At 38.9% G+C, this 16,209-nt stretch overlaps 1 protein-coding gene across 2 annotated transcripts; it reads left to right on the forward strand.

The window, feature by feature from the left end:
* The first annotated feature begins 671 nt into the window (after positions 1 to 671).
* Positions 672 to 14,766, forward strand: GNPDA2 (glucosamine-6-phosphate deaminase 2). 2 transcript variants are annotated; one of them, XM_032789909.2, is made up of 8 exons: positions 698 to 743; positions 1,998 to 2,674; positions 5,130 to 5,294; positions 5,688 to 5,789; positions 6,330 to 6,512; positions 6,854 to 7,038; positions 8,790 to 8,964; positions 13,693 to 14,766. In XM_032789909.2, the coding sequence occupies exons 3-8, from the start codon at positions 5,171 to 5,173 to the stop codon at positions 13,752 to 13,754; spliced, it is 831 nt and encodes a 276-aa protein (XP_032645800.1). In that variant the 5' UTR covers positions 698 to 743; positions 1,998 to 2,674; positions 5,130 to 5,170; the 3' UTR covers positions 13,755 to 14,766. The 2 variants fall into 2 exon arrangements, with proteins under 2 accessions (XP_032645799.1, XP_032645800.1); XM_032789908.2 differs by lacking the exon at positions 1,998 to 2,674 and having other exon boundaries at positions 672 to 743.
* Positions 14,767 to 16,209: the final 1,443 nt, after the last annotated feature.

The raw sequence follows: 16,209 nt of genomic DNA on the forward strand, positions 1-16,209 counted from the left end.
TCATTCTGTGAAAACTTTTCACCCAAGGGGGATATATGGTGCTTGCTCTTTTATCAGTGATTGACAGAAGAGTTCTATGTACCTCAAAACCTTGTCTTATTCACCATCATAAATTGGTCCAATACAAGATATTACCTTACCCACTTTGTCTAATATCCTGGGGCCAACAGGCCTACCACAATACTGCAAATCTCTAAACATGTGTGCTTCCCTGCGCGGCATCCTACAGAACGGCTGGCTGTGACCAGTGACACACCCACCCACCCCTTGGCTGGTTTCCTTCCCCAGCGCAGGGCTTCCCCGGGCCGGTCGCGGACCTCCGGCCGTAGCTTATTTGGGAGGGTTTTTTCTACGGCTTAAGCCTTCCCCCAGGACACAGCCCCCTCCTGTCCCGATCTCGGGTATAAGGACCCAGCCTCCTCTCCTCGGCAGCCTCACCCCTAGGCGGCCGCCCGGCCCACTCCAGAGCTCGCAGGGAGCGCTCAATTCGGGGTAGCCACCACCACCCGGCCCTGCGGCTCCAAGGACCCGGCCGCTATCAGCCCGCCCGCACACGCTCTACAAACACTTGTCTCTCCGCTCTACTAAACCGAAATGCCTGCGCAGGCGCGGGTCTCCCATGATATAGTCACTTCAGCGCATGCGCGTCGCTGGCCTCCCAGTCACGTCCAGTCCTTCCCATATGTTTCCGGGTCACGCTCCAGCTTCAGCTTGAACTGAAATCGGTTCGATTTCACTGTCAGGTCGGTTAGTTCTGTCCCCGGGGGCCCCTTTTTGTCACCCTGGTGACGGGGTTCCTGTTTCCCGTGGGTGCTGCCCCTGTGGCTGAGCCTGGGCCGGGTGATGGGGTCAGAGGGAGGCAGTAGGTGGCTTGGGCTGTGGGGGAGAGAAGGAGGAAGGCTCAGTCTTAAGATCGAGCCGTACAGGGGTGGGTAATGGAAGGAGTTATTGGGGGGCGCGGTGCGTAAGGGCGGTAACTTTGGTCGTGGGGGGCTGTGGTGGGTCACAGAGGTATGTGGGGGCAGTTGTGGTGGGCAAGGGCGGTAACTTTGGTCGGGGGGGGGGACTGTAGTGGGTTACAGGGGACATGGGGGTGTTGGTCTGGGACCGAGGGAAGTGTGGGTGTAGTTGGGTAATAGGGGGGTATTGGTCGGTGGAGGAGGACTGTAGTTGGGGTGTGAGGCTGTGATGCCATTGGAGTACAGGCCTAGGTACCTAGCTAAGGTTGCTGAATGAGGCAATGCGCCTTTCTCTGAGGCTAAAGATTCCAATTTGGGTAAACTGATTTTTTTTGGTGGAGGGAATAGACTTTTAAAATTTAAATCAGGTTTTTTATTTAAATAACTAATTTTTTCTTGTTAAAAATCTGTTTAAAATGAAATCTGAATTTAATGTGAAATATGTTATGGCCTAAACTTCTCATGATCTCTTAAAACACTTAAATAAAAAAATAGTCTGAATTCACAAGTTTCTATCAAAAACTTAGAGTTAAAGGTTTCCTGTCTGTGTAGAGGAAGAGTGAGGGAAGAAAACATTTATTTTGAGGTCAAACTTAATAAATATGGCACAGTAGGCCATGTACTGTATAAAGTTCTTCATCCTGTAGGGGACCCAGGAACTGTACTATTGGGTGCAAGAGACCTGCAAAGGCATCACAGGCATTGGAACCTGTTCTGTAACTCCAGAGACTATCTTATATCTCATCAGAGTCATTCACTGAGCTCACCTTGGCGTTTTCATACTCCCATTTGATAGCTTCTCACTACCTGAGCTCTGATTGATTCAGTTATCAAGTTATGAATATTTATAATTCCACCCATCATGGAAAGTTTACAGCTCATGGGAAAACTGATTTTTCCTGGTAACTGCCAGCCCTTGCTTTTGGGTGGTTCTGAGCATTCAAGTAAATGGCCTTCCTCTGTCTCCTTGCATACATGCACAGCGATACAAACAGAAATTCACTAATTTGTCAACCACCTTTTTCTGTCTCTACACAGATAAATCACCGCAGTGAAAAAGCAGAATTTGTGGAAGTGCTAAACCAGCTTTTGACAGAAGTAGCCTCTTCTCCAGGCACAGAATGAATTAATTAGTCCAAACAAAGAAAAGACTCTTTAAGTTAAAAAATCAGTTGGGAGTTTGAAAAAGCAGGGAAACATATCTTTCTCTTCCTGTCTATTAATAAAAACAAGGAGAGGGGGAGGGGGACAAGAGCTATTAGTTTTAAAAGTTTGAAGGACAGCCTAAGTAATTTAGGATACTGTTTCATTTTCAAGAGACTTAGGCATCTAGGAACTTAAGCTCAAGGAACTTTCAATTAGGCCAGTGGTTTTCAAATTATGGTCCATGGACCCCCTGGGGTCTGCCGACTATGTCTAAGATTCCCAAAGGGTTCTGCATCTCCATTCAAAAATTCTTAGGGGTTCGCAAACGAAAAAAAATGCCTGTTAGGGCGTTTGTCCTTACCTCATATATAAGGAGCAGTCACTTACTCAGAAGTGTGAGAGGTGTAATTACATCATGTTGTCTTCTTCCAAGCATGACCTCTTCCTCAAATCAGACAAGAATACCTGTGTATGTTAGTTATGGATTAAAACTTACATTTGTTCGAAATCCAGGGCGTACTATATTCAGTCCTGGACCAATGCCAGAAAACACAGCTACAGAGAAAAGGGTGATATACTTTCGAAGTTTAGTATCTTGTGACACACCTTCACTTCCTTTCTTTCCTGTGGGGTAAAGCATTTTCTAGCTTTAGCAGGTCATTTGCTATTGGACCTTCATAGAATCATAGAATATCAAGGTTGGAAGGGACCTCAGGAGGTCATCTAGTCCAACTCCCTGCTCAAAGCAGGACTAATCCCCCACCAAATCATCCCAGCCAGGGCTTTGTCAAGCCTGACCCTAAAAACCTCTAAGGAAGGTTCTTCCACCTCCCTAGGTAACTCATTCCTGCTTGTGTGAAAAAGTTTTTCCTAATATCCAGCCTAAACCATCCCCATTGCAACTTGAGACCATTACTCCTTGTTTGTCGTCTACTACCACTGAGAACAGTCTAGATCCATCCTCTTTGGAATGCTCTTTCAGGTAGTTGAAAGCAGCTATCAAATCCCCCCTCATTCTTCTCTTCTGCAGACTAAACAATCCCAGATCCCTCAGCCTTTCTTCATAAGTCATGTTCCAGCCCCCTAATCATTTTGTTGCCCTCTGCTGGACTCTTTCCAATTTTTCCACATCCTTCTTGTAATGTGGGGCCCAAAACTGGACACAGTACTTCAGATGAGACCTCACCAATGCCAAATAGAGGGGAAGGATCACGTCCCTCAATCTGCTGGCAATGCCCCTACTTATACAGCCCAAAATGCCGTTAGCCTTCTTGGCAACAAGGGTACAGTGTTGACTCACATCCAGCTTCTTGTCCACTATAACCCCTAGGTCCTTTTCTGCAGAACTGCTGCCTAGCCAGTCGGTCCCTAGTCTGTAGCACTGCATGGGATTCTTCCATCCTAAGTGCAGGACTCTGCAGTTGTCCTTGTTGAACCTCATCAGACTTCTTTTGACCCAATCCTCTAATTTGTCTAGGTTCCTCTGTATCCTATCCCTATCCTCCAGCCCGTTTAGTGTCATCTGTAGACTTGCTGAGGGTGCAGTCCATGCCATCCTCCAGATCATTAATGAAGATATTGAACAAAACCGGCCCCAAGACTGACCCTTGGGGCACTCCGCTTGATATCGGCTGCCAACTAGACATGGAGCTATTGCTCACTATCTGTTAAGCCCAATGATCTAGCCAGTTTTCTGTTCACATTATAGTCCATTCATCCAACCCATACTTCTTTAACTTGCCAGCAAGAATACTGTGGGAGACCGTATCAAAAGCTTTGCTAAAGTCAAAGAATAACACATCCACTGCTTTTCCCTCATCCACAGAGCCAGTTATCTCCTCATAGAAGGCAAATAGGTTAGTCTTGCCCTTGGTGAATCCATGCTGACTGTTCCTGTTCACTTTCTTCTCCTCTAAGTTCCTCAGAATTGATTCCTTGAGGACCTGCTCCATGATTTTTCCAGGGACTGAGGTGAGGCTGACTGGCCTGTAGTTCCCTGGATCGTCCTCCTTCCCTTTTTTAAAGATGGGCACTACATTAGCCTTTTTCCAGTCATCCAGGACCTCCCCCAAACGCCATGGGTTTTCAAAGATAATGGCCAGTAGCTCTGCAATCACATCCGCCAGCTCATTTAGCACCCTCAGATGCAGCGCATCTGTTCCCCTGGACTTGTGCTCATCTGGTTTTTCTAAATAGTCCCAAATCACATACCTTGATATAATTATGATTAAACCTACCAGTCTTTTATTTCCACTTCCTGTCATTGATATCACTTCTTAGTTAACTTCAGGCACTCAAGTTCAACCAATTATGGAAGAACAAGAAGTTCTCAAAAAAAAATTCTTCGTAAAAATTACTTAAAGGTAGCTCACCTTGTACTGACAGTGTTATGCAACTTTTGATTTTTTTTGCTTTCTCAGATAATCATAAGACAAGCTACTGGCCATGCCCCCATTTTCCACTGGGGGACAGATCAAGTGTCTAATCCTGCAAGCATTTATGTGTGGGTTGTCCCCTTGAACTCATTTGAGTTCATTGGAAGTATTATTTCATAAAACTGTATAAGTGTTTGCAAGATCAAGATGTAAGTCTTTAAAACTTTGGAATCTAGAGTACTATGCTTGAAAAAGAAAGTGTCTGTCCTCTCATTGTCTTACTCTTTCACAATTTTGCCCTTTAGAGTAGGTTTTTTTTAATTAATGGACCAAGTAGGTTATGTTTATTGTTCAAGTTTTGTTTCCTGGTCTTCTGTAGCCTTTTCAGTGATCCAAAATGTTGCAATTTGTTGTCCAACTGGAACCTGAGGGAAGACAGATGATTTGAAATCCCCGCTAAAGTCATTGACTGAGTGCATAAATACATGTTTTTTGTCTACCCTGAATTATATTCTAGAAATGTGAAGTTGGATTTTTAGATCTGCACAGTCTTTTAAAATAACATCTAAGGGTGAACTAACCCTACCTACATTTTTGTTCTGTTTTTCATGTTATGAGACTAATAAAACTGTTTCAATGTTTTTCACAGGTTTAACCTCATTTTTTTCCTGTAAGCTGTTCACCATCACAATGAGACTGGTAATTCTTGATGACTATGATTTGGCAAGTGAATGGGCAGCAAAGTACATTTGTAATCGTATTATCCAATTCAAACCAAGTCAGGGAAGATATTTTACGCTTGGCTTACCAACAGGTAATAAGTTTTTTGTTGTAAACTCATGTAATTCAGTAACTACAGAAATGTTTGGTGCCTAGTTAACCACAACGATAGGTGTCTTAGAAATTAAATAGGTACATAACGGCATAAAAGTTCAGACATGCCTAAGTCAAACAAACATTAAATGTTATGTTCTTGTAAATATTTCTGTGTGTCATAGTTTAGAAAAGTGAAAAAACCCTTTTTTTCCCCCTGGGGAGAAGGATGAGGTTTATCAGAACTTTAAATATGTAATGACACTGGGTTTACAAATGAACATGGTAGTGTAATTTAACTTATGAAGAGTTTATGCTTTATAGCTTTGCAAATACATCTAAAAATATCTTCATGGCATACAAAACATCAGAATAATAAGCTTATTTTATACAGGGAGCACACCTTTCGGATGCTACAAAAAACTGATAGAATATCACAAGAATGGAGATCTTTCTTTTAAATATGTAAAGACTTTCAATATGGATGAATATGTAGGTAAGTTATGTCTCAAATTTTAAGAAATATGACCTATTATTTTTTTCTGCATTAAAGCTATAAATCAGTGTCTTGTTTTTGAATAAAGCACAGGACTGAGAGTTATGACATTCAAGCCTCTGCTGCAAATTTTGTGTAACGCTAGACAAGTCTCTTTAACTTCCCTGCCTCAGGATCTTCATTTGGAAAATCAGTATAATACTTACCCAATTTAAGTGGATGTTGAGGTTAAATTCAGTGTTTGTGAAGTGTTTTGAAACTCTCTTATGAAAGGTACTTAGGAACAGATTATTGGGCCAAATTTTCGTGTCTTATATTTTGTATCATCATGTATGCTCCACTTTGCACTCTTGTATACGTAAGGTGCATGAAAATGGAGAATCATATCCAGTCTATAAAATGCTTCAGTTTATTTGATCCGGTGAGACAGAATTTAAGAAATTTACTGCATATTTCTTGTCCACCATATGTTTTTATGTCAATCTGAAAGTTTAATTTTAGTAAAATCAGTTTACATTTTGCTTTAAATGTTGTTTCCAGGGCTTCCAAGAAATCATCCAGAGAGTTACCATTCTTATATGTGGAACAATTTCTTTAAGCATATTGACATAGATCCTAATAATGCTCACATCCTTGACGGGAATGCTCTAGACCTACAGGCAGAGTGTGATGCATTTGAAAAAAAAATTGAAGAAGCTGGGGGAATTGATCTGTTTGTTGGAGGTATGAGAAAACACTCTAGCGATGATCGCTTGTCATGGTTTTAATAAATGTATTGAATCCCTTGATGTCAGCACTTCCAAAACATATCTAAAAATGTATTTCATTTTGAAGCAGACAGTTTAAGAAAGGGAGCCTTCTACTACTGACTTGGAGAATCAGTTTGAACCTGAAATTATAGAATTGTTACTGTCCACATTTTAATAACTAATGGTATACTAGTTCTGACTCTTGCCTTATTTTTTTCATTAATAAGTAAGGAAACTATATCATGAATCTTGTCTTACAATATTTGTAGCCTTATCAGGAACCCTGAATAATTGACTTTTTTTTGTCTTATTAAGGCATTGGTCCAGATGGCCACATTGCTTTCAATGAACCAGGATCAAGTTTGGCTTCAAGAACAAGGTTAAAGACTTTAGCAATGGATACCATTTTGGCAAATGCTAAATACTTTGATGGAGACTTATCTAAAGTGCCAACTATGGCACTAACTGTTGGTGTCGGTACAGTGATGGATGCTAGAGAAGTAAGAACTCACTGTTAGTTTAATTTGCATGTGTCTATATTCAGGATGCTATGGCAAAGCTTCATCAGTATAATTACACCCAACATTACTTTTTGTCATTTGGTTATCATAGAGCTAATGTGAAGGATCTTGAAATGAATAAATCACTAGTTAACAGTATATTACTGAATCTGCAACTAGATGTCAATACTTTTTTATTATTATTATTATTAATTAGAGGTTTACTTAAACTGGGCATCTGGTAGTAAGCAATTATTACAAGTTTTTGTGGCTTCTTTAGAATGCTACGAATGGATAAATTTCTTAATGGTGGCATGTAGTGTTCATTCCTTACAGCATAAACATGGCAACAATATCAGTCTAAGAATTTAGGTGGTCCATTGAGAAGGCCCATAGAGAGTAAAGGATCCTTTTTAATAGTGCTTGATTTGTCAGACTCTTTTAATGTTAATACCAATAGTACTCTGCTCTTCCAAACCATTTCTGAACCAGTTCCCCAGCACTGATTTGCGTACGTGGGGAGAGTGTTTTCTGTGTTCTCTCAGGGTGAAGTTAAACCAATATAATTATACTTAAATCATCCTGTGACACGTTATGGTATTCCGGGTTTTTTTCAGTTTCGCTTATGTTGCTTTAGAAGAGACTTGTACTACACAAAAAGTACCACACTTACAGCAGAATAAGTGTGTGAACATGAAGTGTGTCAGCATCTGAAGAAGTGGGCTGTAGCCCACAAAAGCTTATGCTCAAATAAATTTGTTAGTCTCTAAGGTGCTACAAGTACTCCTGTTCTTTTTGCAGATACAGACTAACACGGCTGCTACTCTGAAACCTATAGAACCTGTAGAATTCTTCATTTTAAAAAAAATCGAGGTGTCTTGGCCATAGTCTCATTTATATTGTCCACCTAAATTCACCCTGTAATTTTAATAGGGAGTTACAGAATTAACCACTCTGAAACTGTTGCTTAGGTTTCCTGTTCTGCCGTTACTGTTTCTTCCCAGAGGTGGCTATTTCCGTGATGACTAAACTAATCCTGTGTATAGTTTCTGCATTTTTTTTAAAAGCTCCATCTATTTTATTTTATATAAAAATACCATAAGATTTTTATTAGAAGGAAGATTTGTATAGCCATCCGTGGAACTGTGAAATAAGTGTTGTCAGGTAATGTTCTGAATGTCTTCTTGGACTAGCTTACTGAGACAATAACTGGTAAAGTTACTGGGACTTGATATCTTAGCTTTTATAGGTCACCTTTTAGTTACTGTGTAGTGAGGGGCTGTTGCATGAAAACAAAGGAGTTTTCTGTCATACTTTCTGACTTTCACTAAGCACTACAGTAATAATAATAATAATAATGAATACTCTGGGTAATTCAATTTTACGTTGTATGATATGTGTGTGTGTAGATGTGTCATCCTGAATGCGGCACTTCTGGCAGTTCTTGACCATTAGATATCACCTTTTTCGGCTGACGTCTCATAATGTGGAGTCACGTGGGAACATATTAGTGCTTGGATATTAGACATGATGATGGACACATTAAAATATGCTGGTATATTTTTCTCTGAAAAGTGGTAGGTTTTCAGTAGAGTGTAAGTTAAAGAACTGTCCATCTTAAGATGTTTAAATATTGTAAGCTTCCATTATCTAACTAGTAATTAAAAACTGATTTGGGAATTTAAGGTAAATGGAAAACTCACTCTTTTTTGTGTGTGTGTGTGTGTTTTTTTTTTTTGTTCATCTTCCAGGTTATGATTCTCATAACAGGTGCCCATAAAGCTTTTGCTTTGTACAAGGCAATTGAAGAGGGGGTCAATCATATGTGGACAGTTTCTGCTTTCCAGCAGCACCCTCGCACTATCTTCGTATGTGATGAAGATGCTACTTTAGAACTAAGAGTTAAAACTGTGAAATACTTCAAAGGTGAGCACTGAATTGAAACAGAATATATTCTTGTGTGACTAATAAGTTAAAAATGACTGGGGGTTAAATCCTAGTCCCCAATGCACCATGAACAATTGAAAATAGTTGCCATTTTCAAATATGAAATGCTGAACTCTGTATTTGAATATAATACAGTGGCTAAAAGGCTTAGTCACATTCCTTTCATGCAAGAAGCAATATACAGAATCCTTCATTAGTATGTCTCTCGCGTAAACTTTCTTTGAATGTAATCTATTAGCCATGTGTTCCTCAACAGCAGCATCTTGGAAACTTGACTTTACAGCAAGGCCGGCTCCAGGCACCAACAAAGGAAGCAGGTGCTTGGGGCGGCCAATGGAAAGGGGTGGCACGTCGGGGTCTTCAGCGGCACTTTGGCAGCGGGTCCCTCAGTCCCTCTCTTCCTCTTAGAGCTGCCGCAGAAGAGGAAGAGAGGCAGCGAAGGACCTGCTATACCACCGACGATTGAGCTGCCGCCAAAGTCCTGCTGATCGGCTTTATCTCTCCCTTTATAGGACATAGTTTGTTGCTGTAACTCATTGATTTCAGAAACGCTGGAAAGTGAAATTCAGGTTATAGAAAATTTGATAAATGATAGAGATTAATCCCAAATCATTTCAAGCTGCTGCTTCTGCTATGGTTTGCTGTATTTTTCCATTTGACTTATTTGTCATGCATAGTTCAGTAAACCAGCATTTTGAAGTTGCTAAGGCCCAAATGTATTATTCAAGCCTTTGAAATCATTTGTGAAGACATTTTGCCTACTGTGTGTTTTCCATAACTGAATCTGCACTATGTAGTCTAGTGAGATTTCTATGTTGGTTTTGTGTGTCAATAATTAGATCGAGTATATTTAGTTCAAAGCTTCTTTTCTTAGCACTAATTGCACTTCCTTGTTTATGTTTGATCCTTAATGCACTTTCAATGAGTGACTTTTAAAATCATACTTATGATGTAAATTGCTGCTTAAAACAAAGGTTGTTTCACAGCAATCAGGTTTGTTGTATTCTCTTACTGATTAGGCTATGGATGTTGAGGATAAGAAATTAATGTAGTTATTTTCCCAGTGTTAATGTTATGGTAGATAGAAATTGAAGTTTATTTTTTTGAACCTCTTTCTCTCCAGGGCATGAACACTTACTATTTTGAGGTGTCCATGAGATCTGGGCTGCTGGCTTTTTAACTTGAATTGAAAGTATTTTTTTCTTCCAAACACACAATTCCATGGACATTGTCAACTTAAGAAAGGCCAGCCATACTTTGGGATTTCCAAAAGCCACTGGGTTTTCTTTTTACAGTATCATTGGTAGCTCACTTCTTGACTTAAATTATAAGTATCTCACTGCTCTGTTATGTGTATATTTTGGCTATTTGTTGAAAAAGTAAATTTAGTGAATATCAGTATTGAACTTCTTTGAATGTAGTTTTTATCATTAGTCTTTGTAATCTAGAATTCTAGTCAAGATTGCCTGGACATGCTTCCTTTGACTCAATGCACTAGTTAGCATAGCTCTTGATTAATAATCTTGTCACTTACAAACATATATATATATATAAATATATATATATAAGCATTGTGTATATTAAAGTGTTCATACTTTTTCTTAATTACTCTGATTAGTTACACTATAATGTACTGCTTCTTTGTGTGTGTAACTTTTTGAAATATTCTTAATCGTGTTAAACTTACAACCTCAACTTATACATGGGGAGACAGAGGTGGTTTTCTCACTTTAGGCCACAGAGGAAAGGCAGTGTTTTCCAGGATTAGTAATTAGGAGTTCCTGAATTCTGATCTTCTGATTATTAACTCTTTTTGGGGCCTCAATAGATGTGTTTCAAAAATGACTATCCTATTTGTTTCACTTACCTACCACCCTTTCACCATCTCCAACACTTTGAGTCTTTTTTGTAAAATTTGGTTCTATACATCAAACTATAGCACAGTAACATCTGCCTTATTGTTTACCGAGGTAGTCAATAGCAATTGGAGCAGCTAGTTCTAATGGTAGCCTCTCATCTTTTCACTCATTCATAACTTTCCAAAAACCTCACCTTTTGGGCCACAATCTTCCATACTTGATGTCTAATAATGTTTTTTTGAAAGTATATGGGTGGGGGAAGGGGAATTTTTCATCTGCCTTTGTTGTAGAATGCAAAAAATTTATATATGCCGGAAACAAATAACCAGACTCTTAATCCGGTTACAGCAAAAACAGTTGAACTGTGAACAGTGGCATGTAAATAATCCTCATAGGAGTGGAGTGAATGCTTTAAGTTCTTAAACTTTTAAATGTTTAAAATGTGTACCATGTATAAACATGGAAAACTTGTGAATCTGTAGGGTACACTTTAGGAAAGAGGGACTGTGGTTGCCTGAGCAACTCAGGAAGTGCATACTTTCCATAAGAGGTTAACAAGAAAGTAGACAGTCCAGTTGCTCTCTCTTCACTTGGCCCTTATCCAACCCATCCAGTAACTTAAGCCTCTTCTCCTCCTTCAGGTAATGTTTTAAATGCATAATCATTTGAATCATCTATTTCAAGTACCTTGGGCTTTGTGCCCCAGAATGGACTGGGACTTATAAAATTAGGAAACCTGAAATTCGTAACCAGGAAATGGGTCTTCAGCTGATACCTCTTGGGAGGGTGATCCTGATGCTAAACTCTGCTGCCTCTGTGAAGAATGGATCTTCACTCTGCTCTCATCTAATAGGTGGAGCTTGTAAATATCAGACTTGTGCCTCTGAATCAGGGGTTCTCAAAGTGGGGGTCAGGACCCCTCAGGGGGTCGCAAGGCTATTACATGGGGGGTCGTGAATTGTCAGCCTCCACCCCAAACCCCGCTTTGCCTTCAGCATTTATAATGGTATTAAATATATTAAAAAGTGTTTTTAATATATAAGGAGGCTCATACTCAGAGGCTTGCACTGTGAAAGGGGTCCCCAGTACAAAGGTCTATGAACCCCTGCTCTAAATGTGCTCTTCCTGAAATGCACATCTACTAATGGGAAAATTAGATATGCTTCATAAAAGCAGCAGTGCAGTACTTATCAAAAAATACTCTTTGTGCCTTCAGGAAACACAAATTGGGGCATATGCTCCCCCCCCACCGCCTTCTTTTTTTTTAAACACAAAATCAGGAAATCAAATGCAAAAAGTGTAGATGCATCTTTAAAGTTTGGCTCCACTCTGAAGAACAACACACAGGGAACTTGTTGCCAGGAGATATTGTGAAGGATAAAACATATAACCACATTCAAAGAATTAGATAAGTTCATGGAGGATAGGTCCATCAATAACTATTAGCCAGGATGGTCAAGGATGCAGTGCCATGCTATGAGTGTCCCTAGCATCTTTGCCAGAAGTTGGGAGTGGATGACAGGGGATGGATCACTCAGTGATTGCCTGTTCTGTTCATTCCCTCTGAAACACCTGGCATTGGTCACTTTTGGGAAGACAGGATATGGGTCTAGATAGACCATTAGTCTGACTCAGTGTGGCCATTCTTATGTTCTAAGAGTGGCTGTAAGTATCACTGTGAATTTCGCTGTGTATCAACCATCTTTTGTATCAAACATATGTAGTAACATATTCATACTTACATTTTTTTTTAAACTGCTAGCCCTATAAACACAGCCTCGGCTCTGGGCTTGGCTTTTTCCACCTCTCACGTCAGCACTGGTAATAAAGGTTCCTCAGAATAAGTAATATGCTTAGCTAAACCTGAGCAAGTCCACTATCCTCAGATAATGTGTACTATCATATATTGCCTTCATTAGGTTTGCACAGAAATAACTGACTGAAGTTTAGTAAACCAATCCTCTTGATCAGGCACAAAATTGAACTGAATCTTTAGTCTGATTTCCTAATTGTGCCAGTGCCAAAGTGTTAACACGAGTGAAAATTAGTAAAAATTGCACTTTGACATTAAATGAATTGATGACCCTGAATGACATTAAATGAGCAGATGGTGCATAAGTAAGTTCTTCAGTATGGTTCCTTTTCAAAGTAATCCATGATATAAGGTTACATACTTGAACGTTAAAGGAAATACATATTATCCTTTCTGTAGCAACAGTTAATTGACCCCTTCATATGCATGTAGTATGTTCTATTTGTGTATTCTTGATCTTTCAGATAATTGGTCTTTGTTCTGAGAGTTTGATACCATAAGGTGTAGTAATAAACATCTTCGGCCAGTAATGTTAAAACAGTGTGTTATGAGCGTATCAAAGTATTGTATAATCTTAATTTCTGGCGATGAAACACTATGGATTAAGAGACTCATGCAGCAATATTGTGCACTCTGTAACTTGGTCACAAATACATAGCTGCTTTTGTTAATCTTTATCAGTGTGCACTTAAAATTAAATTGAAACAAGTCTTAAATAATGGACCTGCATGCATATCTGATGATTGATTACAGAATTGTTACATTCCCCATTCATGTCCCTATTCAGTTCATTCATATGATATAATGTCCATGAATAACACAGGAACAATATGTTGCTCCTTCTGCCTAACTGAATTAATATCTAGGTGCCAGTATAGAGTTGATTTTTCTTAAATGCCCATTCTGCTTTTCTCTACTTCAATGCATAATATTAATGTATATACCTCTGTGAAGTTAAAAACAGCAAACAGTGTAGATAGAAAATGTGTGCTGATAACTAATGTAAAACTGGCACTGTTGCTTTTTCCCCCCAAGGTTTAATGCATGTTCACAATAAACTTGTGGACCCGCTGTACAGTATGAAAGAAGAAAACTGAAGGAGGAATTGAAGAACTCCATGTGGGTAAACAGCAACATTTTTAGGTAGCAGACAAAGTTACTGCTATGTAATATGCTGAAACTGGTTAAAATGGGAAATCTTAAGTACTGTATTTTTTAAAAAATCCAGTATCTATACATTTACATTCCATCTCTAGACATTGTTGTATTGTGCATTTTGTTTTAATATTTTGTAGATGTGACTTCATTGGCTGCCACAGTAAGTAAACAAGAACAGAGTAAATATAAATGGCAGTTATATATTATGAGAAACAAAAACAGAAGTGTATTCTTAGCACAGCAATGTACTGTTTGACTGTGTGGGAGAAAATTATACTTTAGCTTAAGCAAAATTCCATGGCTCCACCAGTGCAAAATACACTTCTAATTTTTTTGTGTCTCAATTTAGGCAAAATGCTTTAGGGCTTTCACATGTCAAACATTATGGACTTGAACAGATGCACAACTTTGGTTATGAAGTGCTCTGTTTATATCTAATACACATTGAACTCTTGCACTTTGGTTGCCTTAAATTAATCTTATACCAATAGCTTCTGGGCATTTAAGTCCTACTGTACAATACTCAGGCAAATAAAAGTATGAAAACTGCCTAAAAATGTAGAGGACCCTGTCAAACAATTACAATAATTTATTCTTCAATTATGTGCATATTATATTTCTGCCATAGCACTTTTGTTACATGTTTCAAGTTTATTTAGGAATTTTGTATTTTGGTAATTATGAACTCTACAGATAATGAATACATTCAGTATGTTCCTTTTTTGGAGATGAATAGCCTAGTTACATTAATTATGTTGTGATCCAATCATTGTAAAAGGAGGTTAATTACAGTAAGAATGCCTAAAAATCCAGATGGCTAGTATTGAAACAAGTCTGACTGTAAGCAGAACCACTTTGCATTGGAAATTGCCATAAATGTTAAACTGTTACTAAGAATGCCACTCTTTTCTACCGTTACTCCAAGTAAAGCTTAAATTCACTAAAACCTTACCATGTTTGTTTTGTTTTTGATGTGAACTGTAGTCTGAGAATAAACATTTCAGGTTTCAAAAACAGGTTTAGTGAAAGGGTAGCGTGCCTTTCTCTTGGTATCGGCAAAGCTAACTTATTGTGCCAGACTAGCTCCTTTATACCAGCAGTAAATTCCCTTTTAAAATATCCACTGAAAGAGATGGGCTGGATATGATTGTATGTTCCTCTTCATCTATTGTAATATTTAAAAAGTCTTGGCTTTGAAAATAGTAATTTTCTACAAAGGAAAAACTGAAATCCATTCTTTAGCCATAAATGTAGATTTATAGTTGCACAGACTTCGAGCAGTCTACCAACTTCTTGTTAACTATAGTTTTATATAGAAACTAAATGCAAAAATAACCTTTCCTTTGCTGAACTGGCTGAAGAATCCTTTACTTTAACACTTCCAGAAAGACTTAAGTGTGATCCATCCTACACTGACCTGTGTGAGAGAGCGCTGAGGATTACATGCTTCAGATTGTTTTTTTGTGTAATTGCAGCATTCACCTACTACAAGGGTTCTCAAACGTAGGGGGTCATGACTCCTTAAGAGGCTCACAAGGTTATTATGTGGGGAATCAAGAGCTATCAGCTGCCACCCCCAAACCCTGCTTCACCTCCATCATTTATAATAGTGTGAAATATAAAGTATTTTTAATTTATAAGGGGGTGGGGGTGTCACACTCAGACACTTGCTAGGTGAAGGGGGTCACCAATACAAAAGTTTGAGAACTGACTACTAAAACTGGCCAAACAGCTGCTGGTTTATGCATAGTTTTTCTAAAATAGCAGCCAGTGAAGACAAGTTGTACAAGGTCGTGAAAAAGGATTAATTTCAATTCTCCAGCTGAGAATACTTTCTCACAATAATAGCAACGTGATTGTTTTATGGCTATAATTAAACATTGACATAATACCTCTTTTGGTATTGTTTGGATTAAAACAGGAGGTCATGTGTAAGCTCCAAATCAGTTCACTTTAAAACATTGCATGAAGCAGGTTTTCTAATTGAATGAGTTTGCCTAGAATCTTTTCAAAGGACACTTGTCCCTCAATTTCTCTGGTCACCAGCAAGTTTAGCTGGAGCCTAGTACAGAATAGTTAGCTTCTCACCTGAAAAAAAACAACCCTCTTTGCTGTAGTGATGTGCTATAACTTCTACAAAGCAAGTCTATCCCCTCCAATAGGCTGGAATTAAGGAATTCATTCCTATAAGCGTGACAGTTTTTTAAACTTTGTTTTAGAGGTTGTTACTGAGGGTACGTCTACACTATGGGATTATTCCGATTTTACATAAACTGGTTTTATAAAACAGATTGTATAAAGTTGAGTGCACGCAGCCACAGTAAGCACATTAATTTGGCGGTGTGCGTCCATAGTCCGAGGCTAGCGTCGATTTCCGGAGCGTTGCACTGTGGG

This window comes from Chelonoidis abingdonii, chromosome 5 (assembly GCF_003597395.2).
Source record: "Chelonoidis abingdonii isolate Lonesome George chromosome 5, CheloAbing_2.0, whole genome shotgun sequence".
Classification (NCBI taxonomy): Eukaryota; Metazoa; Chordata; order Testudines; family Testudinidae; genus Chelonoidis; species Chelonoidis abingdonii.